Raw genomic sequence first — 25,233 nt, forward strand, 5'->3', positions numbered from 1 at the left:
TAGTTATTTGGGGCTGTTACAAATAAAGCTGCCATAGAAGTCTTTTTGCGGCTGTAAGTTCGCATTTCTCTTGGAATACCTAGCAATGGAACAGCTGGGTTGCGTGGGGTATATGTAGGTTTACCCTTTGAAGAAATTACCCAGTGGTTTTCAGAAGTAGTTGTAGATTTTACGTTCTCACCAGTAGTGTATGAGAGTTCCACTTACTCTGCTCCTTGCCAAACTTAGTGTGGTCTGGCTTTTCAGTTTTAGCCACTCTAGTGGACGCATAGTAGTATATAATTGTGATTTTAGTTTGCAGTTCCCTAGTAGCTAATGTTGTTGAGCATCTTTTCATGGGTTGATTTGCGACCTGTTTATCATCTGTGGTGAAGTGTCTGTTCAAATCTTTGGTCCAGCTTTTAACTGGCCTGTTTGCCTTATTGAACTTTGAGTTCTTTACATATTCTGGATAGCATTCCTGGTACTGCAGATTTGCTGGTATGAATTCCTTTAGCCTTTTTATACCTGAAAAAGTCCTTATTTTACCTTCATTGTTTAAAAGGTTTGCTCACTCTCGAATCCTAGATCAACAGTCCTGCCAAGTCCTGTACTGTATTTTAATGACATTGTTCCACTGTCTCTGACTTGCATTGTTTCTGACAAGTGTGCTGTAATTGTCATCTTTATCTCTGTGTACATAATGTGTCTTTTTCCTCTTTTAAGATTTTCTCTTTATCACTGGTTTAAAGAGTTTTTTTTTATTATGTGCCTTGGTGTAGTTTTCTTCATGTTTCCTGTGCTTTGGGTTTGTTGAGCCTCTTGGATCTGTCGGTTTACAGTTTTCCTTGAATTTGGAAAATTTCCCACCGTAATTTTTTCAAAATTTTTTTGGTTTCTTCTCTCTTTCTAGGACCATAATTTCTCATTTAGGCCCCTTGAGGTTGTCTCACAGCTGAATGATCCTCTACAGCTTTTTCATTCAACCTTTTTTCCCCTTTATGTTTCATTTTTAAGTTTCTATTGCTGTGTCTTCAAATTCACTAATCTTGTTTTCTTATACATCATGAGAAATTTAATTTCTTTTTAATTTAATAAATGAAAGTTAAACAAAACTTTAGACTCTGACACATTTGGTTTTTATGATAGGATAATAATTTCTCATTTACTGTACTTTTCATGATATGTTTTATTTTGATGACTTAAGACACAGTTTCAGTTCTCATTGGTTTAATTAAATATTTGTATTTGGCCCTTCCTTTTCCATTTCTCTTTAGTTGAGCTTTGTGAGACAACAACTCTTTTATAACTTTTAAAATTTTTTAATTGAAATGTAGTTGATTTACAATGTTGTGTTAGTTTCAGGTTTACAGCAAAGTGATTCAGGTATATACATATATATATATATACAACATACATATACTTTTTCAGATTCTTTTACATTATAGATATTATAAGATGTTGAATATAGTTCCCTGTGTTTTATCTATTTTATATAAAGTAGTGTGTATCTGTTAATCACAAACTCCTAATTTATCTCTCCCCCCCCCACCCTTTGGTAACCATAAATTTGTTTTCTATGTCTGTGAGCCTGTTTCTGTGTTGTGAGTTCATTTGTATCATTCTTTTAGATTCCACATATAAGTGATATCATATGATATTCATCTTTATCTGACTTACTTCACTTAGTCTGATAATCTCTAGGTCCATCCATGTTGCTGCAAATGGCATTATTTCATTCTCTTTTGTGGCTGAGTAATATTCCATTGTGTGTGTGTGTGTGTATATATACATATATATATATATCACATCTTTTTTATCCATTCATCTATTGATGGACCCTTAGGTTGCTTCCATGTCTTGGCTATTGTGTATAGTGCTGCAATGGACATTGGGGTGCATGTATGTTTTCAGATTAGCATTTTTGTCTTTTCTGGATATATGCCCAGGAGTGGGATTGCTGGATCATATGGTAACTCTATTTTTAGTTTTTTGAGGAACCTCCATACTGTTTTGCATAGTGGCTGCACCAACTTACATCCCCACTAACAGTGTAGGAGGGTTCCCTTTTCTCCACACCCTGTCCAGCATTTGTTATTTGTAGACTTTTTAATCATGGCCATTCTGACTGGCATGAGGGGATACCTCATTGTAGTCTTGATTTGCATTTCTCTAATAATTAGTGATGTTGAGTATCTTTTCTTGTGCCTATTGGCCATCTCTGTGTCTTCTTGGGAGAAATGTCTATTTAGTTCTGCCCATTTTTTCGATTGGGTTATTTGGTTTTTTGTTGTTGAGTTGTATGAGCTGTTTGTATATTTTGGAAATTAAGCCCTTGTCAGTTGCATCATTTGCAAATATTTTTTACCATTCCATAGGTTGTCTTAGGTTCGTTTTGTTTATGGTTTCCTTTGCTGTGCAAAAGCTTGTAAGTTTGATTAGGTCCCGTTTGTTTATTTTTGCTTTTATTTCTCTTGCCTTGGGAGACAGACCTAAGAAAACCTTGGTATGATTTATGTCAGAGAATGTTTTCCCTATGTTCTCTTCTAGGGGTTTTATAGTGTCAAGTACTATGTTTAAGTCTTTAAGCCATTTTAAGTTTACTTTTGTGTATGGCGAAAGGGTGTGTTCTAACTTCATTGATTTACATGAGGCTGTCCAACTTTCCCAACACCCCTTGCTGAAGAGACTGTCTTTTTCCCATTGTATATTCTTGCCTCCTTTGTTGAAGATTAATTGACTGTAGGTGTGTGGGTTTATTTCTCGGCTCTCTATTCTGTTCCATTGAGCCATATGTCTGTTTTTGTCCCAATACCATGCTGTTTTGATTACTGTAGCTTTGTAGTATTGTCTGAAGTCTGGGAGGGTTATGCCTCTTTCTTTGTTCTTTTTCCTCAGGATTGCTTTGGTAATTCTGGATCTTTTATGATTCCATATAAATTTTAGGATTATTGGCTCTAGTTCTGTGAAAAATGTGAGATGACAATTCTTTTGTTACTTTGCATGATGGACCCTGGTACACACATTGCTCTGATGGTTGTCCTGTTTCCAGTGTAATCAAATGACTAAAAACCACGCCTTGGTGGTAGATAAGACTTCTCCAGGCAGGAGAGGATAGTCACAATATCACGTCTCTCTCTTGAAGAGCCAGAAATTGAGAGAGCCTTGAGTAGGCTGCTGAATGTGCATGTCTTCTTTTGTTTCCTTTTTTTTAGCTTAATGCTGTTTTGCAGAACGTCTTTAGATTAACTCTTATCATGTGGAGGCAGGTGATCCTCACTCCAGCTGGGAAGTGCCACATCTAGTCAAAGCTTTGGGGCTAGAGTATAGATCTCTCGAGTCCCTTGGTGACAAGACTTGGGGCCCATGAGAGTGAGGTTAAATGGTTGACGTTGGAAACCTGTATGCAAGTCAAAGTATTTTTAATCTCTTCTGTGGTAGCTCTTTGCTTTGTTCTCCTTTAGTATTTTGCAAAGTCTTTCAAGATTTTCAGCTTTTCTTATTAGCTGGTCCAATGGGAACCAAGAGAAAATATTTTCGATTAATCTTGGTGGCAACATTGACAGGCGAGATACCCAAAAGGTAGGTAAATTTCAAGGGCGAAGGAGTTGATTGGTTGACTACCTTCCCCACCTATAAGAAATACCTCCTTTTAGAGGCAGACTTTGGAGCATCTGCATTATACTGCATGGGGGTGGAGAAGGTCCTTTTCTGACAAGATTCTTTACTGCCTTCCCCAGACACTCATCAACATATACTCTATCTTTTTATTGCAAAGCCTTGATCTCAAATAGCTGGCAACTAATGACTATGCTATTAACTGAAAGGAAATATAAGGGTTTTTTCACTCAAAAGGCTATATGCATTTTAATTGATAACCGTTAAAGACTAGAGGCTATTTTGTGATTTAAGGGAGTTGTTACTTAATGATGAAATTTCAGGTAGAGGGAGATCTGCCAGGGACTGGGATCCGGCCAAACTGTACCACTATGCCTGTAGATTTTTATGCCAATATACATCTCTTTTAACCTGGCCCAATCTGGTTTTTTAATGTACTGTTCAGAATTAAAATTTAAGATGATTATTTTGTGGAAATATTGTCCATATATCCCAAGGTAAATCTATCAACTTAGAGTCTGAAAAAGATGGTAAACTATATATTTATGGTGAGTGTCTATAAAAATATATTTATTTGTTAACTAGCCATAAGATACGCATGTGAATTAGTGTGCTGTCGTGGTTGGTTCGTAATACTCAACTGGACTTACGAATGTGAAAATTACATATTCCTAAATCAACATAATAATTCTTTGTGAATCGCATGCTCCTAGAAGTTTTGAAATGGCTGTGATGTTTACTTCCTTCTACATCACCTTATTTCAGAAAAGATTTAGAGGGCTAACATGAGTAGATTATAAGTGTCCTTTAGAAGACTTACATATTCATTTAGCAATAAGTGAGATCTTTCTTTTCTAATTTCATTGACATTTGGCTTGTAGGTATTCAGAGGATGACTATCTTCAGGTCGTCAATAGTATCCAGAGCTGTCCATGGAAGCGACAAGCAGAAGAGCATGAGAAGTTTAGGTAAAAAGTTTCTTCATAAATAATATGAGATTCAAAAATGTTTTGTGCATTCGCTTTGTCGCTAAAATAAGCAATGCGCTGTTAAAAAGAAGCGTAGAAGGGGCCAAGCGACCATGAGGGACTTTTCGTTCTGAGATCCTCTCACGAGACACAAGGCCCTGTATCCCCAGCTCTTAGCTAGAAATTTGTAATTATGTTGCTGAAATTAATTACAGAAATCCCAACTTCAAAAGGAAGGTTTTTGTTGTACTTTTTATCATATTTTAATGGATGTTGCTGCTTCTTCGTACCATTTGTATTCGACGTGTATTTGTAACTAACATGTAGCAGTGTAAAGGAATTTTGGAAAACATAGAAAGGAAAAGAAATCACCTGTGGTCCCAACGCTCTAGAAGAAAAACTATGTTCCTTTCTGCATATTCCCTTCCTGTTTTTCTCATTAGCTTTTTAATCTCAGCACCGTTCAGGAGCATGAGATGCTCCAGGTAATAACCCAGGGGGGCGCCGTCAACCTGACAAGACCAGGTGATCAGTGGATGATTACAGAGCTGTCTTGTGCTTGAATACCTGGGAGCCCACCCAGACGGAAATAAATTGTGTCAAAACAGTACCCTGCGGGGGATACCTGGGTAGTTGTTCCCTGGCACTGCTTCCTCCCATTATCTGCTCATAGGGTGCAGCCAGGCCAGGTATCTCTGTGCCTGCCTGGGCTACCTTGCTCTGCTTTTCTTTGCCACATTCTGATTCTTTGCTTTGCATCAACACAGGTTTTGTCTTGTGCCAGGTTATTACAATTCGGTGATATGTTTTAATCTTTACTGGTTCCTGTTTTCAAAATTTACGTTAAGCATCAACACTTCTAAAAACCTTATTAAAGAGACTTGGCCTTCCCCTGAGATTCTCTTAACGCTGTTCAGTTCTGTTTGCTGTAGGAAGCCAGTTCTTCTGCATGCAGGGTCCTTCAGTCAGTACATGCTGGAGTCATTGGACCAGCTGTCTTTGATTCTGGTGCCACTGGAGACGGGTTGTGGGCAGCTCCCATTGGGTAAGAGAGAAACTTCCTGATTGGGTTAAAGCTGAAAATGAACATCCTTCCTCCACCGGGTAGACACATGGTTGTCATGACCTCCTGTAGGATTCCATTGTCTTTCCTAACTGGCAGTTAAGAGTGTGGGATTCCTGTGTAACTATTTCATCTCCAGGACATTTTATGCTAGATCGTCCACTATAGACTGAACTTGTCCCCTCCAAAGTCATAAGTTAAAAATCTAATCGCCAACAGGATGGTATTCGAAGGTGGGGCCTTTGGGAGGTGGGAGGTGATTGGGTTATGAGGGTGGAGCCCTCATGAATGGGATTCACGACCTTATAAAAGAGACCACGTACTGCTGTCTCACCTCTTCCATCATGTGAGGACACAGCAAGGAGACAGCTGTCTAAGAACCCAGAGGTGGATTCTCACCAGACACCGAATCTGCCAGCACCTTGGTCTTAGACTCCCAGCCTCCAGAACTGTGAAAATAAATTGTTGTCTATAAGCCACCTGGTTTATAGCATTCTGTGATAGCAGCTCAGATGGACTTAGACACAGTCCTACTGAAGACTAGATTTGAGAGATTCTCGTGACAGGAAGACCTGATAGAAAGTTGCAAGGGCAATTGTAACCTAAGCGATCACAGGGTCAATGAGTAGCAGAAGAGTCTGGTTTTGAGAGACCTTTCTACAAGTGCAGAGTAGGCAAAAAAAGAAAGAGAGACCTATGGAGGTATTGAACTAGTGAGGATTAATCCCAGATAATTAGCTGGAAGGACTAGATGAGTAGTGACACCGACAATTAAAGTCGGGATAAAGGAGCTTCCGCTTCTGGCGGTAAAGTTGATTCAGGGCAAACCTCCTGAGAATAAAACAAACAAAACGAAGTATATGAAACACTTCTTTTGAGGGCAGTGGAGAGCTACCAAGGCAGGGGGAATTTCCAGGACTAAGGTCCAGAAGAAGAGAGAAGCTGAAGGAGAAGAGATGCCTTTGGAGCTGCTTTCCCTCACAAGGAACTTGCTGGATGCAAAAGCGGAAGCCTGGAGGAGAGGTAGAGACGTAGAGCAGGGCTTCCAGCATACCCTAGAAGAGACCAGTTCTCTAAAAGACTGAAGCCCAATTGAAGTCATTTCCGTCCTCCCTTGGATTTAGGTCTGCCCTCAGCCTAGATGCCTGATAAAAACAAAATAATCCTGGGGCATCATTTAATCCATTGAGGGTCCTGAATAGAACAAAAAGGCAGACGAAGGGCAAACGTGCTTCCTCTGCTTGAGCTGGGACATTCATCTTCTCCTTGGCCATCAGCCTTTGGACTCCTACTGGGACTTACACCACTGGCTCCCTTCGTTCCCAGGCTTCGGGTTTGGGCTAGAACTACACCACTGGTTTCCTGAGCCTCCAGCTTGTAGACTGTCTGTCGTGGGCCTTGTCAGCCTCCGTAATCATGTGAGCCAATCCCTCATAATAAATGTTCTTTCTACATATCTAAATTAAAAAAAAAATAATCCTCTCTGGAAGAAGGTAACCTCCTTCTGAGCCTTGAATGATCTCTGCAAGTTTTTACGCACGACGTCTAGCTCAGTTAAAAGGAGAATTCTTTTTAAAGGTTTTTTTCCTTCTTTCCCTCGTGTGTGTGTGTGTGTGTGTGTGTGTATGTGTGCACGTGCACGCACTAAAAATCAGGAGTCTCTTTGAACCCAAAGCCATATGAAAGTCACTGGTGCAAATGATAATGGATAGATGCTGTATAGATGGCTGGTATGCAGATTGGCCATTTTTTCCCTTAGAACCATCTCAGTATAAAAAGTGCATCCATAACTGTGATGATTACCCCATGGTAATCATCTGTCCCTTCAGGGCCAATTTAAGTAAACATCTGGGACCGTTAACACTTATTGTTTGTTATCTTTCAAGAGAACAGTCATGGTGACATTTATTTATTTACTTGAATATGTATTATATTGGTACATTCTTTTTATGGACATATTTGTGAACCAAATTATATAAACCCTCATCAGAAATCTGTGCAATTAAATCATAGTAAATCATTCACTTTCCTCAGTTTTTACTGATATAGCTGGCCAAATCTGGGGAGTTTCTGGCTTATTTATAAAGCTGGCATTATAGAAATGTCCCCTATTCTTATAGATGTCAAGTAACTAAATAGTATTCTATTTTATTTTATTTATTTATAGCAATTTATACCAAATTGAAGAAAAGTGAAAGGTGGTAATATTCTTTTAGCAGGAATAACAAAAGTTACATTAAATTCTGAAAAAATGTGAGCAAGTGAATATATTCTAAATCCAGCTGTAGCCTGATTGTTGAAACTCCCAAAAGTTGACACCTAGGGCCTGTTTGAAGATTATGGGACTTCGTGGTCACAGGATCTCAAAATCAGAGAGCTTGTAAAAGCTTTCCTTAGATAAATATGCTACTTGCTAGCATAGGGCATGCATTTTATTTATCAATAAATATTTGTTTCGGGATTACTCTGTCAAAGCACAGTAGGCTTAAGCCTGTTACACAGGCTTAAAGTAGAACCTCAAACACAAACTAGAACCACAAACACAAACCTCAGGCACAAAGTAGAACCTCCGTAAATATGTATTAAATAAATGGATGCATGAAAACCAACAAAGGAAAGTAGGGTTTTCTTACTGATTTCAAAGATATTGAAACAGTTTGGGGAGACAAGAAATAAAAGTGTGAATATTTATGATTTAATGTAAAAGTGAGTGACGTATACAAATACCGTAGTATATCAATGCTCGGTCACTGTGGGATGTAATTTCTTGAAACGTTTTGTGGAAAGAGGCAGGGCTTGAGCTGTAGCTCTGAAGACAAGTGGAAAGAGAGGGAGAGACCAGGAGCGATGGGACCAGGAATAAACATGAGTGAATTTCAAGACCAGCTTCACCGTTGCAGTGAACTTGTACTAGAGGGTGCTTGGGATGCAGGGGAGACTCATAGGTAGATGGGGTCGGCCTGATGATGCACAAGACTCTGATTATCAGAGTAAAATCCTTCCACAGGCTTTCTGTAGATACCAGGAACCCAATAGGGATATTGCCAGCAAGGGAATTACGTGATGAATCTATTATTTTAGGGAATGCATTCAGTCAGCAGAGTCTTAGGAGGGAGTGAATAGACTGAAGGAAGCCAGAGCAGTCAGGGGCTGGTGGGAGAAAGATGACTCTGCAATATGATGAAGATCTAAAACATCACTGGTAGCTATAGAAATAACAAGGCAAGGACACTTGGCTGTGAGCTCCTTGAGGACATGTTTTATTGTTTTTAATCTTTGTATCTCCTGTGACCATCACATAGATGGTACCCAATAAACAGCTGTAGTAAACATGAGTGAAAAAGGGGCAGGACTTGGTTGCTTATTGATTCCTAGTTTTCTAATTGAAGGAGAAAGAAAAATAGAGTCAAAGACCCATGAGAAAATGTGGGTCTGGTCGATTGGGGTAATAGTGGTGCTAGTGACAAGTAGAAAGATTTCAAGGGGCAGTTGCTTTTGAGAAGATAAGCCTATTTGGGGCAGGCTGTGTTTGAGATGACTTTGGGACAACCAGATGCAGAAGATGTTTCCTTGGTCTGGGATTAACACGGAAAGTGTTGAGAGAAAATGGGCTCTCCCAGAAAAGAAAGTTTAAAGGCTAGGTTACGTAAGAAACATGGCCCTGGAAAAGCCTATCTTCTCAGCAGTCTTAATTTTTTTTCCATTTAACAATGTTTGTCCTCTTTTCGTAGATTCTTAATGTCATTCAGTAATTTAATTGTGAGCCTGAGAACTTGTACCTGGGGTCTGAGTCCCTAACTTCCCTCAACCTTTACCTGGAAACATCTGAGATCTATATTGGTGGTTCCATGAAGCCCTTGAAATTATATGTGACACTTTGCACATGTTTCTGGGGAAAAGATCCCTAACTTTCATCAGACTCTCAAGGAGCCTGGGAGCCCCAGAGTGGACTAAAATATTTCTAAGAACTCTTCCAGACCTGAGGCTCTGTTTGCTTTGGGGTTTGATCGTTTGTTTCACCTTCCATGTTAAGCATGATTATCGTTAAGTTTAGGTGTGGCTATAGCTCAGATTTATCCGTACTTGTAATTCTAAATTAATTAATTAAATTAATTCTGGACTTCAGTTATGAATTGTTATTTCTGTGAGATCCTCAAGAGGGATTTGAGTAAGAGCTGAAAATGTCCTACCGCCTTTTTTCTCCCTTGGCGTATAATTTCATTTACGTATAACTGTACAAAGTTAAGAATGTCAAGCTGTCTGCCTTCTGCTTTTAAAATCATTAATTAATTTTCCTATTACCATTATTTCCCCCAAGCACGAGTTGGTACACGTACTCTAATTTGTGGAAAATCTAACCTGGATTTCAGTTTAAGAAATTATAGATGGTCCCCCATTTACGATCGTTGGACTTAACAATGTTTTAATTTTATAATGGTGAAGAAACAATATGCATTCATTCGAGACTGTACTTCACATTTTGAATTTTGATCTTTTCTGTAGTGTCTGAGGACAGAGGGAACAGAACGTGTCCACCGAACTGAGAAGGTATCTTGAGATTGAAGAATGAGGCAGGCAGCGCCATATAATCGGTGGATCCGTTTATTATATGGTAACTTACATACAGGGTAGGATCAGGCAGACGTTGATCCAGAGCATATGCAGCTGTATTCTGCATCTCCGGGGGGCAGTTGGGACAATTTTGTGGTTAACCTAGGGTATGGGAGTGTGTGTTTGCAGACAGCAAGTGCATTCCTAAGTCAGGATTTATGATGGGGAGCTAGTCTCATGGGTGCCAGGAATATGTCCGCGGACGAAGGTCTTTATCACTGTTTGGAGACTAACACAGCACAGAAACCACCTGGACCTAATGGTGATTAAACAACATCTATGAACTACAAAGCCCTTGACAACAAAAAAGAGATTTACCCCCAGTGCAGTCCTAGGTAAGGTCATTGGAAGGACAGGAGGAACCGAACAGGCCTGGATGCCATCAGTATGCTAACAGCCATGCACCAGGATAGCGATACATGCCTGATATTATTTCGTGATGCTGGGCAGCTCCCAGGCAGCCTGGTGGTCACGAGTGTGAATAACCCACGCGCTGACATTCTGCTCTTCATCTTCAGTACAGTATTCAATAAATTACAGGAGATATTCAACACTTTATTATAAAAGAGGCTTTGTGGTAGACGATTTTGCCCAGCTGTAGGCTGATCTAAGTGTTCCGAGCACGTGTGAGGTAGGCGAGGCTAAGCTGTGATGTTCAGTAGTTTAGGTGTATTAAATGCATTTTCGACTTAGGGTATTTTACACTTCTGTTGGGTTTACTGGTGTAATCTCATTGTAAGTGGAGGAAGGTCTGTATTGGTTTCCACACTGTCTCCCTGTCACGTTTAGAGATGGATAGGTAATCATTTGCTTGAGCAGGACACTTGGATGTTTGAGAATAATGTTACCGAGTCCAAGCTTGTACTTCTCGCCATGCAACAGGTCAGTAAGTTGAGAGATGAGTTGTTGCAGCGAGGACGATCGCCTTTATTTGGAAAGCCAGAAGGCTGAGAGGATGCTGGACTGGTGTCCCAAAGAACCATCTTGCCCGGGTTTGGACGCTAGTTCCTGTTATTGCTGCAAATATTTTCTGGTTCCTGCCAGACTCGGGAGGGGATGCGTTAATTCATTTTTTCCTGCAGCCACTCACAGGTGGGCCTGGTCAGGATGCTTCCTGTGAGCGAAACAAAGGTATTTTAGCTTAAGCCGCAGGCATGCGAGGCAGGGTTCCTAGAGATGGGCCATACTTTTACATCCCTTTAGTGATGCTCTAGCAAAAGCAATAGAGCAATAGAATACAAAAGTTGAAGTAAAAGAAACAGATCCAGTATGGAATTAGATGTGCTTTTCCCTATTACAATAACATCGAAATACTTAAATTTAAATTAAATGTTTTATGAAAAGCTCCCGACTCCTCTTCCTTGTCTTCCTCTGCTTCGCCCTTGAAAACTCTTTTGTGAAGCTCTGGAAACTTTTGGTTAGCAGGTTTTATCCCAGCAGAAGATTTTTTTTTTTTGCGGTACGCGGGCCTCTCACTGCTGTGGCCTCTCCCGTTGCGGAGCACAGGCTCCAGACGCGCAGGCTCAGTGACCATGGCTCACGGGCCCAGCCACTTCGAGGCATGTGGGATCTTCCTGGACCGGGGCACGAACCTGTGTCCCCTGCATCGGCAGGCGGACTCTCAACCACTGCGCCACCAGGGAAGTCCATGGTAGCAATTTTAATAAATCTCAAATTATCCCCTCAGGTTTGGTTTGATTAAAATTTCTTGAAAGTAACTTTGTCTTTCTTTGTGTTGGATATAAAAGAAAAGATTCCATTGCTGTCTTAGTAGATTCCTTGATATTTCTAAAATAACAGCCAGTGTGTTGCTTTCTTTTTTATTTGAGCTCCTTGGACAAAATACAGTGTTAAACAAAAGAAACTTACAGACTACATATCACATACGTTAATTTTTTTACTATGTGACACTTACATGTTTGATGATTTAGTTATGTGAAAGGCTGTAAATTCTGCAAATAAATAGATGGATAACTTAATCAATATTTTTCAAGAAATCGTAAAACTGAGCAACCAAACTTAGTTTGACCAACAAAGTTTTCAACTATTTTCTAAAATATGTCTCCAGAAGCAATAGCTATGGTTTGATTTCAGATAGCATGTGGTAAGCTTACTCCCTTTTTTTTTTTTTTTTTCCATTCAGTCAACACTTAATGTTATTAAGTCCCAGACATTTTGTCTTGTAGCATAGATTTCTTGGAGAAGAGCAAAAGTCATCTCTATCAGGGGCTTCTTTTGATTATACAAAACCATGTTCATTTTTCTGAACCTCCTCATACCCTTTAAATTGTCTGCTGCTTGCGATTCATGCAGGGTGACTCTGATGACAGCTCAAAGCAATACATATTTTTTAAAAAATTTAACAAGATGTTTGCACTTTGTGATAGGTGTTTTGGGTCAGTTGTCAGATTGAAAAAGCTTCTTTCCCTCGTTTCCTCTACCTCGAGACCATTTTTCAGTGTTAATATTCTGTCATATCATTTTCTGTTTGTCATGCCATACAGCCTGCCTGTGCATTTAGAAAAAGCAACAAAAACCACACCATGTCATTACACCTGCTGTATTTAATAATAGAAACTGTCTCTGTACATTTAGAGACTAGTTCCTGTCTTAGTCTACAGAATATAAACTTCGCCATAAAAATGCATCAAACCACATGGGATTCACTGATCATCTAAATTTTATTTCAAAAACGTATCTCCCAAGTTGTACTAGGTATTAGCCATATCGCTTTATGCTCCTAGGTTGGAGAAGTCTTCTTCTAGACCACGCTGCCTTTCAAGCCCTCTGCTCCCTGTTACGTTGCTTGGGGTATCTTCACTGGTACATTACATTGTTTAAACACTGGTGCAATGTCCCTGTATACGTAGAGGTCTTTCTCCAGTGTTTCAACATTATCTCCTTCACTTCTGAGTTAGCATTTCAGTGGAGTTCCTGTCCTTTGCTTTGACAGTCATAGTCTTTCATATTCTAGTTACCTTGGTTTACTTATATTCTACTCAAATAGATGAGCTGATCTTTCATAAACGTCAAAATATCAGTGTACACATATAAGGGGAAAACTCAGTCATCTGAGATGCGGATGGAATTTGGTCTTTATTCGTTCTCTTCCTTAACCTGAAACTTGTGTGAATCCCACATTGAACAGGGAATCACACACCCTCTTGGATTTTCCTATGGCTGCCGGGTTATGAAGCAGAACTTTTGAGTGGGTTGAGGTAAAGCTAAAATTGTGAAGTGTGTGAAACTGTCCATTTATTGTATATTTCAAAACGTATTGAACACCCAGCTCTGGGTCAGGTGCCTGGGCTTCTTTCCCCCCCGCCTTTTTGGCCTTCTGTAAATTATCCCAGTTCCTTCCTCATTTCTCTCTTGCTTCTCAGTGCGATGCCTCAGGGTCCAGAGACACGATGGGATGTCAGGTTTCCACGTTCCCAAATGTTTTCTCCCTTATCCTTCCTCAAAACTCCCACTTTCTCTGTGCCAGACCACCCCTGCCACGGGACGTACTAATTCATGTTACGATGTGAATGATGAATGGGTGGCCTTTTCGAATGCCATGCCTCCCATTCTGTATCTAACTGGATTTGTTAAGGATAGTCACCAATGTCTGACTTTCTAATTCCAAATGTCTAGGCCATTCTGCCATCCTACTTTTGTGAGAGAGCCAAGAATTGGAAAGTAAGACTCTATGTGATTAGTACCATGAATTAACCTGAATCAGGGATGACTGTCAATTCTCCCATCCTATCTTTCAGTGTGATGCCAACCTGATAATCCCACAAACTAATAACAGATCCACGCTGGTTTGCTGGAATTTCTCCCAGTGGTCTGGGAGGCTAGTTCAATCTCACGGGTGGTTCTGTTTTAATTTAGGTATAGGCATATTGCTAAAAGAGGTAGTGTCTATTTGAAGCCCTTAATTCTTCTGATCTGTTGGGGCTGAAACAGAATGTTTTCATGCCTTTTGAATCCCTGCGAAGCGCTGGAATTCTTAGATCGTTGTATTCTTTAAAAGCAGTCTACTTTTTGGACTTCCCTGGCGGTCCAGTGGTTGACTCCACGCTTCCAGTGCAGGGGGCGTGGGTTGGATCCCTGGTCGGGGAACTAAGATCCCACATGCCGCATGCAGCCAAGAAATAAAAAAAGGAAAAAAAAAACACAGCAAAACCAATCTATGTTTTTAGTGTGAAACGTATATTCATTGTGAGCCAGTTGATTCTAAAATCACGGTATTTTGACCCGCCATCTTGATTTGAGTTTTCATTTCACTTCTTACCCAAAGACCCTTCTCCACTGCATAACCGAACCCTGGAAAGAGTTGTCTGTACTCTGTCTTCCACCCACACCCTTAACGACAACATTTCACCTATGTCAGCAGTGACCCCACATGCTAAATCCAAAAGGCATTTTCCCTCCCCGTTTTGTTTGAGCTCTCACCTCTTAACCAGGATCTGGAAATGAGAAACCGTTCCTCACTCCTTGAAAGATTCTCACCCTGGGTTTCTGTGTTGCTCCATTTGTTCTTTTAGCTCCTTCTCCCTCATCCCCATATCAATCCATCCTTGAGTCCTGTTTTTATTTTAGAAATGTCTCTCTAGAATATGGGAATCTTTGCTGGTGCATAGGAGACACTCCATGGCTGACTATGGTTGGGAGGACTCTGCTTCTTCGCTATTTCTCCTTTCGATCACTGCAGTGACCTTCACAAGGGTCATCATCCATCATGCTGGTACCCTTGTCCTCCATTCTCCATACAATAGCTGGATGGCTTTTTCACAAAGTTTTATTGGAGTATGGTTGATTTACAATGTTGTGTTAGGTTTGGATGTACAGCAAAATGATTCAGTTATACATATATTCATTCTTTTTCAGATTCTTTACCCACATAGGTTATTACAGAATATTGAGTAGAGTTCCCTGTGCTCTACAGTAGGCCCTTGTTGGTTATATATCTTATATATAGTGGTGTGTGTATGTTAGTCCCAAGCTCCTAATTTATCCCTCCCCACCACCTTTCCGCTTTGGTAACCGTATGTTTGTTTTTGAAATCTGTGGGTCTGTTTTATAAATAAGTTCATTTGTATCATTTTTTAAAAATTAGATTCCACACGTGAGTGATGTCATATGGTATTTGTCTTCCTCTGACTCACTTCACTTAGTATGATAATCTCTTGGTCCATCCATGTGGCTGCAAATGGCATGATTTCGTTCTTTTTTATGGCCGAGTAGTATTCCATTGTATGTATGTACCACTGTCTTCTTTGGATGGGTTTTTTTCCATGGAAATTGGGTGATGACGGGGGGTCACAACTCACTTCCACCAAGCCTACCCCTGCCCCAACCTGTTTGGAATCCGCTGGGTGTGGTGGTTGTTTTGCGGGGCCGGGGGGAGGGTGCATTCAAAACTGAGACTTAAACTCCCTTAAGGCCCTATATTTCCTGGCCACTACCTACTTTTCCGGCCTCACCTCACACCACACACTCCGCCTGGCTCTTTTTGCTCCATCACGTTGGTCTTCTGTCTCATCAAAAGTCTGATACTTGCTTCAGCCCCGGAGACTTGACAGCTCTGTCCCTTCTGCCCCCCATGCCCCTGTTCATGTGCACCAACCTTTCAGATCCCACATCCATCATCTCTTGTTCAGGAAGGCCTTCCCTGAACACCCTGATGAAGTCATTGCTACTGTCCTGTGATGAGATTCTCCTTCAGAACACTGATCACAAGTATGGATTGGAATTTTGTGTGTGGGATTAATTTACAGCCCTGGTTACCTGTGATCCATGTATTCTATAAAGTGCAAAATATTGATGGGAAAACACTTTCATCAGGAAGAACCACGAATCTTTCTAGATGGTTCTAAAATGAGTCAGGGCTCAGTATAGGAACCAGGAGTTGGAAAGTATACTCAGGTTTCTGGGACTGAGCTTCACATTGGCTTCATGTGTCTTATTTGATTGACCTTTTGTTTGTTTTCCATAGTCATTGATTTTATGTTATATTTGATCTCCCTATGAATGCTGAGTTCCCACTAGGGACCATTTTACCTTGGACAAGAGGCACCTGGGCAGTTGGTTATTTGTAGCATCATTATCGTTCTTATTAGGTTAAGTCACTTCTCCCGGCCAGTCCCTTTATCAGTTTGATAAAGATGAGTAATACCTTCTTTCATGAGTTTTTATGAATTTTCAATACATAGCATGTTCAGTACAGAGTCCGTTATATGTTAAATTCTCAATACTTGATCACTATTATTATTGTCGGTTTAATATCATTTTCCTAGCTTACAATGAATATTTTACTAAAAATAGTAGGTTGCAGTCTTCCTGTGCATCGTCTGCAGTAGAAAAGGACTTACCTTTACAGGAACTGTCTGTGGCTTGTCCCTCCCTTTCAAGACGGCCGGTCAAATCATGTTTGGCAACACGCTTCAGAGGTCCAACAAGGAATGACTTTGAGTTGCCTGAAAATTAACCAGCCTAATTCTAGGCAGTGCACAGAGTTCTGCATCCCGTTCTTTCCCCAGATTACTTAGCCCCTCAATGGGGACAAAACCCTAACCGTAACCCTAACCGTAATCCTACCCTGGCAAGTTCAGGGTAGGATGCCTTATCTATTGGGCAAAGCCTGAGGGCAGAGATGAAAAGTCAGGATGTGGAGGGAAACCAGAGGGCAAAAGCAAGAAAATAAGTGCCCAGGTCCCGGAGGCCAGGCAGACACAGAAGCTGAGCTTGGGGCTGTAGCCAAAAAAGCAGAAGATGGTGAATTCCTCAGTGAGCCATGGGGGCTGACCTGGAAGAGCACCTGAGAGGTGAGCAGCTGTGGTGGCTGCTGGGAGCACTTGTGGCCCATTTGTCCACGTGATTCAGGCTCAGAAATGATCATGGTCAGAACCGGCCTCCTACCTGTCCCTCCATGTGTGCAGGACGGCGACTCCCATCCCTAGCACAGAAGGAGCCCTTTGCCAGACACACGCATCGCTTGTCACTGAGGCACACGATTAGGACTTGGTCAGTTTAAAGGTCATGAAATAATGGGACCTTTTATAAAAGAAAGTAATGTCAACACAAAATATACGGGGAACAGTTTAAATGCTTCCCAGACCAGCACGCTGGTGCAATTACACGTGAGATCGATTCAGCCTTGTAATGATAAAACTCTGTCTTCGTAGGGTTCAGAGTGTTACTTCAGGATCTTTTTTTTTTTTTTTTTGCGGTACCCGGGCCTCTCACTGTTGTGGCCTCTCCCGTTGCGGAGCACAGGCTCCGGACGCGCAGGCTCAGCGGCCATGGCTCACGGGCCCAGCTGCTCCGCGGCATGTGGGATCTTCCCAGACCGGGGCACGAACCCGTGTCCCCTGCATCGGCAGGCGGACTCTCAACAACTGCACCACCAGGGAAGCCCCTTCAGCATCTTAAATACATTGCCAGACTGCGTCTGCAAAAAGAAAAAAAAAGTTTCTTACTCCTTTTATTCCCCCCTCCCAAATATCTAACTAAACAGAAGTAGAAACGAATGGCTTCTTTGCGTGTTCTTCACGCGTTGAGTAATAATGACTCTGACCTGGAGTTTTTTTTGTTTTTTCTTTTTTGGTCTGCAAAGTAAAATATATTCCGGAATCTTACCATTCATCTTAACAGCTGATTCTGTATTTTTTAGAACTTGTGTTTTCCACACTTACGTAATTGGCTGTTGACTTTAATGGAGCAATGTTTGAAAGTCAGGAGCCAGTCCCGCGATGGGGCCCTGGGAGAGACTTGGGCAAGTTCATTTGGTCATAGCTTTGTGCTCATTCAGAACGGCCTCTGGACCAGCCAGACGACTGAGTCTCCCTTCTGTGTTCAAAGGCTTCGCAACCCTCCTTCTTCACAGTCTTAACTTCTCATTCCACTGCTGCCTGCCATGTGATCTCCTTCTCTCCTTATGAGACCTGGGATGAGTGAAAACACCGACAGGTTACTACAATACCGCAAGATGCGAAGGCCATCCCCCCATCTTGCTTTTGGTTAAGCTGCTCCCTGTGTCGGGGAAGGCATCGCCCCCTCCCAGTGGCCGCTATCAGAAGCCTGTGTTTTACCCTTGACATCTTCCCTTCAGTGCCCGTTTGCCGTTCATCACCAGACTTTCACGGTTTCACATCCTAATAAGCATGTCGCGAAGCCATCTCCTTCTCTCCCTCCTCCACCAAAACTTGGGTCTGAATTACCGGGATGGTTAATTTTCTGTGTCCCCTTGACTAGGCTGTAGTGCTCAGTTATGTAATCACATGTGAGTCTAGGCATTGCCGTGAGGGTGCGGCTTACATCTACCCTCAGTTGACTTGAAGTAAAGGCGATGACCCTTGACAGTGTGCGTGGGCCTCCTCCAATCAGCTGAGGTCCTTCAGGGCAAAAAGTGCAGTTTCCCAGAAAAGAAGAGATTCTGCCTCAAGACTGCAGCATCACCTCCTGCCGAGTTGCCATCCTGCCCGCCTGCCCTGCAGGTTTTAGACCTGCCAGCTCCCCTGATTGTGTGGGCCAATTTGCTAAAATAAATCTAGATAGGTAGACAGAGAGACATCAGTATTGATAGACTCCTGGTTCTGTCTCTCTGGAGAGCCCTAACTGATGGAGCTGCTCTAATTATCTCTTAACTGTTGCCTAGTTATTAACTGGCGTTCTGGTTATCTGTTGCTGCCTAATAAACTGCCCCAAAACCTGATGATTCGGGACTTCCCTGGCGGTCCAGTGGGTAAGACTCTGCACTTCCACTGCAGGGCGGCACGGGTTCGATCCCTGGTCAGGGAGCTAAGATCCCACACGCACGTCCAAAAAAAAAAAACCAACTTGATGACATAGGCAATGACTTCATATTCTCTCACAGTTCCACTGGCTGACTGGGCTGAACTGGGGGACTCTTCATCAGGGGCTTTCATATGGTTTGTAGTCCGGTAGGGGGCTGGACTGGACCTCCACGATGGCTCCCTCCCACGGCCGGCAGTTGACATTGGCTTTTGTAGGAGCTCAGGTCGGGCGGCCAGCTACAGCACCTTTCAAGGGAGCCTCTGCGTGTGCCTCGTGTTTCTTACAGCATGGTGGCTGGATTCCCTGTCCTGAGGTTGAATGTTCCAAGAGACTCAAGCAGAAGCCCCAAGACTTTTATGACCCAGAATGCCACTTGTGCTGCGTTGTCTCAGTCACAGGGGTCACAAAGTTCAACCCAGATTCAAGGGAAGGAGCTTTAGATTTTACTTCTTGACGTGAGGAACACCTCGCGTGCGTGGGGAGAGGAGGAAGAGGTAGCGGGCATCTTTGGAGACCATCTCCAATACTGGGTCACTGCTGTATCCTCCCAACTGATGGCACCGGCTTATTCAGACCCCCCCCATCTGTCCTCCCCACTGAAGCCAGGGCACACACCCTAAAATCTCATTGTAACGCTGCCGTAACTAGACCTTCCCTGACTCGTCCTTTCCCCCAGGAGGAAGCTGAGTTGTTCGCCCCGTCTTGCTTCTGAGACGTGTCATGGTGCAGTTCTGCAGCGTTGCCTACCTAGTACGCCACCCACCAGGCCAGACAGAGTTCCTCTCAACATTTTGCGCGTCCCACGTTCTTGGTTCTCCCAGCTTGCACACTCCCTGTTTTCTGTTTCTCAGTGTCTTCCTCCCTCTCCTTCTCTTGCCTTACCTGGCTCCCTTTATTCACCTTTTGGTTCTCAGCTTAAACTTTGCTTCTTCTAGGGGCACTGAGTCCTGACGCCCCAGGTTCAAATGGAACAGCTTCCCCTGGGCTCCCGTCCGCAGGGTCGGCCCAGATCTTGGTTTTGCATGAATATGGACTTGGACTCAGTTAGACTTGCTTTCACTTTGCTTTATTACTGAATCAGCAAAATGTAAACACCAGGTTAGGGGATTCAGGGGAGCGGATTGTCCCACTCAGAGCAGCCCCTAAAGTTCTTGTAGTTTATACAACCCTTGGGCGGTGAGTAAGCTCACACCACAAACTGTGGGCTCCCTACCTTACACTGACAGCGTGCCAATCTCAAAGGTTCACGCTATTGTCACAAATGGAGGTTCCATTGGGCTGCAGTCTCACCCTTCCAGGTTCCTTTTCTTGCCTGGCATCAGTGGTACGCGGCAGGCCTGGCTTGGCCTCTCCCAGCTCCTGACCCTCTGCTGCTCTCGTCACAGGACTGATGTCACGATGCTGTGATTGTTTGCTATCATCTCTCTCCCACTAGATTACAAGCTCTTCGTGGGCATTTACTGTTTTCTCTGTTATATCCCTGGTACTGAGAACAGTACTAAGAGCTTGATTTGCTGAATAAATATACATGTGAATGAATGAAATCTTCAGTTTACCCTAAACACTGTTCCATGTCACTAAACTTGATTCCTGACTCTATCCTCTTGGTATTGGCTGTTCATATCTGTCCTCTTTAGTGTCACACCCTGCCATTGTCTTAGCAGTTCTGTTTTGGTTCCCAGCCCTAAGCAGTCTGTTGCCTGGGCAGAAATTTTGACCTTGGCCTTGACTCCATGGACCCCAGTTCCCACCCCTCAGTGCTTTAACCTGTATCCAGCTGGGTTTGCCCCTGAGGAAGGGTTTGGATGCTGTTTCACTCTTTTTTGCATAGTTGTGGAAATTCAGCACAGTTTAAAAATATTTAATCACAGTTTACAAAACATCTTGAGCTGTATATTCCCATGAAGGTCATGGAATTTATCTACATGTCTTGTGACAGTGGCTGTGTGGGCTGTGTCGGTGGCTTTATTCCCTCTGTGTGTCTCTGTTATGGTTTATTTGTGTATAATAAGGTGACATTTAGAGAGAGAATAAGGCACACAGACATTAAGACTTAGGTTCAAATCTCAGTCACCAGTTAACCAGCTCTGTGACCTCAGGCAAGTAGCTTAGCCTCTCTGTGTCTCAGTTTCCACATCTGAAAAATAAGAATAAAAAGTAGTGATGATAATAGTGTTCGCCTCATGGCACCTTGATGAGGATTTTATAAGTTACTATGTAAAGTGCTTCAAAGAATGTCTGGGACAGAAATAAGAGTCACAGATGTAGAAAACAATTTTATGGTTACCGGGGGGGATGGGGGAAGGGATAAATTGGGAGATTGGGATTGACATATACACGCTACTATACATAAAACAGATAAGCAACAGTGACCTACAGTATAGAACAGGGAACTCAGTAGTCTGTAATGGCCTATATGGGAAGACATCTAAAAAAGAGGGGATACAGGTATATGTGTAACTGATTCACTTTGCTGTACACCTGAAACTAACACAACATTGTAAATCAATAAAACAATAGAAGCCCCCCCCCCCCGAAAAAAAAAAGAATGTCTGGGACATAGTGGGCACCATGCACGTATTTACTGTCATTTACGCAGGAATATTCTTGAGCCACAAACTCACGTTTTGCTTTTTATGTTCCTGTCTGGGCCTCTATCTTGTGGCTCACTCTGACCCCTTTTCTGCCGAATGTGCTGTCTGTGTGAACCCAGGTTTCTGCGTGATCATGTGAGCACATTGCTCTCTGGATCCTTATGGGTCTTGATGTTCTGGTTGTTGGCACGTGACTGTCTCTCACTTTCTGTCTTCCTCTCCTCTGCTTTCCCCGGATTTCACGTGTATGTGTCTGTCTCTTTTCTTTTCCTTCTTGGTCTCATGCTCTGTCCATGTCTTTCTCTTTTAACCTTGGCTTTAGTTTCCTCTTTCTCATTAACCTGGCTCCCTCTCTTCTGCAATTTACCTGTCACAGGAAAACTGAAAATTGAAAAATATTTTCTGCATTGATTAAATAGCTTTCCATTCTTTTTCAGGAACTTAGAAGTGTAGGAATACGGTATTTTCCTTGCTCTCCAGAGGGGGCATTACATTGTCCTTTGCTTATACAACCTTCTGAGGACAGACTTGCCTTGCAATTCAGTGACACTTAATACAAAAAAGACCCCCCTATTGAACAGAGGTAAGCAACTGTTCATCACCTTAATTGTTTTGCCCGGAAGGCTTCTTCCAGGTTCTAATTCTGTGCTGCTCCAAGTTCCAGATGACAGCAGGAACAGAGTCTCTTTTATTCCTTGAGCTGTTCCCAGGGTCTAGCACGGTGCCTGAAACACAGGATGCTCTCGATGAATAGTTGTGAAATGAGTGGATTCCACTGGGGAATGTTGAGGGTTAGGGGGAGACCGATAAGAGCATCGTGTGACGGAGTCATGGTTCTATCTCCCGTCAGCCTTACTTTAATCTCTTCGCTTTGTTCCTTCATCTACTCAGTAGATCTCAGTAGGTCTCACATCTCCCCTACCCCACCCTTTGCACCCTCACATCACTTGCTTTCTGTGGGCCCTTTCAGTCTTTTTTTTTTTTTTTCTGCGGTACACGGGCCTCTCACTGCTGTGGCCTCTCCCGTTGCGGAGCACAGGCTCGGGACGCGCAGGCTCAGCAGCCATGGCTCACGGGCCCAGCCGCTCTGCGGCACATGGGATCTTCCCCGACCGGGGCACGAACCCATGTCCCCTGCATCGGCAGGCGGACTCTCAGCCACTGCGCCACCAGGGAAGCCCTCAGTCTTTAACTAGGTGAACTCTAACAGCAGTTGGCTTTCCTCCCTCTGGTCTCCTTCCCTTACTGTCCAGTGACTTGCCCCAAACGTGGGTTTCTTCACTCACTGAACACATATTTATCCCGTGACCCCTATGTGCTGGGCATGTACTAACACCTTCTTGGAACCTTCCCCTTACCCCCAGGCTGGTTCAAGCGCCCTTCCTCTGTGTGCTTAGCACAGCCTCTTCTGATGTCTATCTGTATCATGTTGAAATTATATTGAAGTACCAGTCACATTTAGTGTCTGTCTCTCCTGACGTAAGTAAACTCCCAGAGGGCAGGGTCCATCCATACTTTCCTCATATTTGCGTTTGAGAATTTATAAGTTTTAGTGCTCATGACCTTGAACTATGGCCATTTCTCAGTGGGTGTTGGGTAACTACGGGCTGAATCGTTCTGTGCTTTGGTCCTGGTTCAGTATCTCGAAGTTACACAAATCTAATTCCTCCCAAGTCCGTACAGTATTTGAAGACAGCTGTTGAATCCCTTCTTCTCCCATCTGGACAGTATTAGTTCCGGGCCGCCCTGGTTTCTCAAGGTGCCTTTGGAAGCAGAGTTTCTACACCAGACCCAAGCACAGTGAGTGTGGCTTGAGCATCAAAGAGTAGAAGGCATCTCTCCCCTCTCTTCCCAGGTCACTATTCTTTTATTATATTGTTCAGTTCACAGTGGGATTTTTTAGTGAGCCACTGTTCCCTGCTGAGTTATACCAAGTCAATTTAAAACCTGGGAATCTTACTCCTTAAATGGCTTATGTCCAGGGATGACTTATTCTCAACTTCCACCACCAAATTATTCTTCCTCTCCTCCCTTCCCCCGGCCCCTACACCACAGAGCTGCACACACAGGCCCACGTGCAAACACACGGACTCACACAGAGTCCAGCATGGTCGCTGGGGCGTGATGACTGTGTACGGAGGCTGGGCTGGGGTCTTGTACATGACGTGACATCAACACCTACACGATAGAAAGGGCCCTTTGAGTCCTTTGCACCCTCTTGTGTTTTGTAAGTGTGCTTTCAATTTTGAACTTGTAGATTCTATAAAAATCTTTTGGGTAGTGAGATAGAGTGGCTCAAACAAGGACATTTTACTCGTTAAGATCATAAACAGCACAAAGGCAGAGACAGCGCTTTTTTTATTCACCAGTGTGTAGACGGCACAGTGCTCAGTGCCTGCCTACATGCTAAATAAATATGAACGAATGAATGAATGAATGAATGGGTGAGCGAATACATGTGTGATATGTGACCGGCTTACCTTTTACAAGCCTGAGTTGTCCTCAGTTGGACGGTGAGTATCAATGGAACCTATTTTGTAGGATTATTGTATCACCTGAGACAATATATGTAAAATATTTAGCACATAGCGAGAAGGCACTAAATATTTGATATTGTTATGATTGGTCCATCAATAAATTATATAATGTGGGGTAGGGACAGAAGAAGGGCAGAAAAGGGAGCGTCCACAGAAGAGAGGCGGTGGGTGTATTGCTTGGCCCAGGTATGTTGTGATTTTGGTGACAGAAGAGAAACGTGGCCACGTTAGAAAACACAGGAGGGTAAAGTAAGTCCTTTGAATTTGTGCAGGTGCTTAGGTTTTAAAACCCCTTTTCCTAGGATCCTCATTAGAACCTCAGGGAATGGACGTCAGAAACAAGGCAGCTCTTTAGTAATACTTGGAAAGCGCCTTTAGCCTCTGCCTCACCCTGACTGCCCCAGACTCATTAGGGAGTCTCCGGAGTTTGATAAACAGGAGAGAGGCCTGTGAGCCCTGGGCTGGGACACTTAGGTGGTTAGTATTCAGAGTGTCCTGTAGTGTCTTGTGCACTGCAAGCGTTAAGCCGTCCTTAACATTTCATGGAAATCCAGGAAGCATCCCGCTTAGAACTGAAGAAGAATTTTGACCTGGGACTGGAAATGAATCAGAAAGAAAAGAAACAAAACAAAAACAAAAAAGCAAAGATAAAAACCGAAGAAGCACTCAGCACCTAGGGTGGCAAAGAAAAACGAATTTCTACAGTGTGAACAAAAATCTCTCTCAAAAGTACTTCATTAGACCAACTGTGATGCAAAGATGGCTTTGGACATCTTCAGATTCTGTATTTATAGATCAGGGCTAAAAGTATTAAGCCAGATTCTCCCAGGACCAACCTACTTTTTTTTTTTTTAATAGATCTTTATTGGAGTATAATTGCTTCACAATACCGTGTTAGTGTCTGTTGTACAACAAAACGAATCAGCCATATGCAGACACATGTCCCCATATCCCCTCCCTCTTGAACCTCCCTCCCACCCCTCTAGGTGGTCGCAAAGCACCGAGCCGATCTCCCTGTGCTATGCGGCTGCTTCCCACCAGCCAGGTATTTTACGTTCCGTAGTGTATATATGTCCATG

At 42.7% G+C, this 25,233-nt stretch overlaps 1 protein-coding gene across 1 annotated transcript in view; it reads left to right on the forward strand.

The window, feature by feature from the left end:
• The window catches only part of ST8SIA6 (ST8 alpha-N-acetyl-neuraminide alpha-2,8-sialyltransferase 6), a 66,951-nt gene that overhangs the window by 20,305 nt on the left and 21,413 nt on the right, over nucleotides 1-25,233 (forward strand). The window contains exon 4 of the mRNA XM_089903836.1: nucleotides 4,479-4,565. Coding sequence (XP_089759962.1) covers nucleotides 4,479-4,565 — 87 coding nt within the window. The remainder of the gene's footprint in view (nucleotides 1-4,478; nucleotides 4,566-25,233) is intronic.

Source organism: Delphinapterus leucas, chromosome 2 (genome assembly GCF_059928025.1).
Source record: "Delphinapterus leucas isolate spDelLeu-1000000601 "Yukka" chromosome 2, BTC_Dleu_Yukka2, whole genome shotgun sequence".
Classification (NCBI taxonomy): Eukaryota; Metazoa; Chordata; class Mammalia; order Artiodactyla; family Monodontidae; genus Delphinapterus; species Delphinapterus leucas.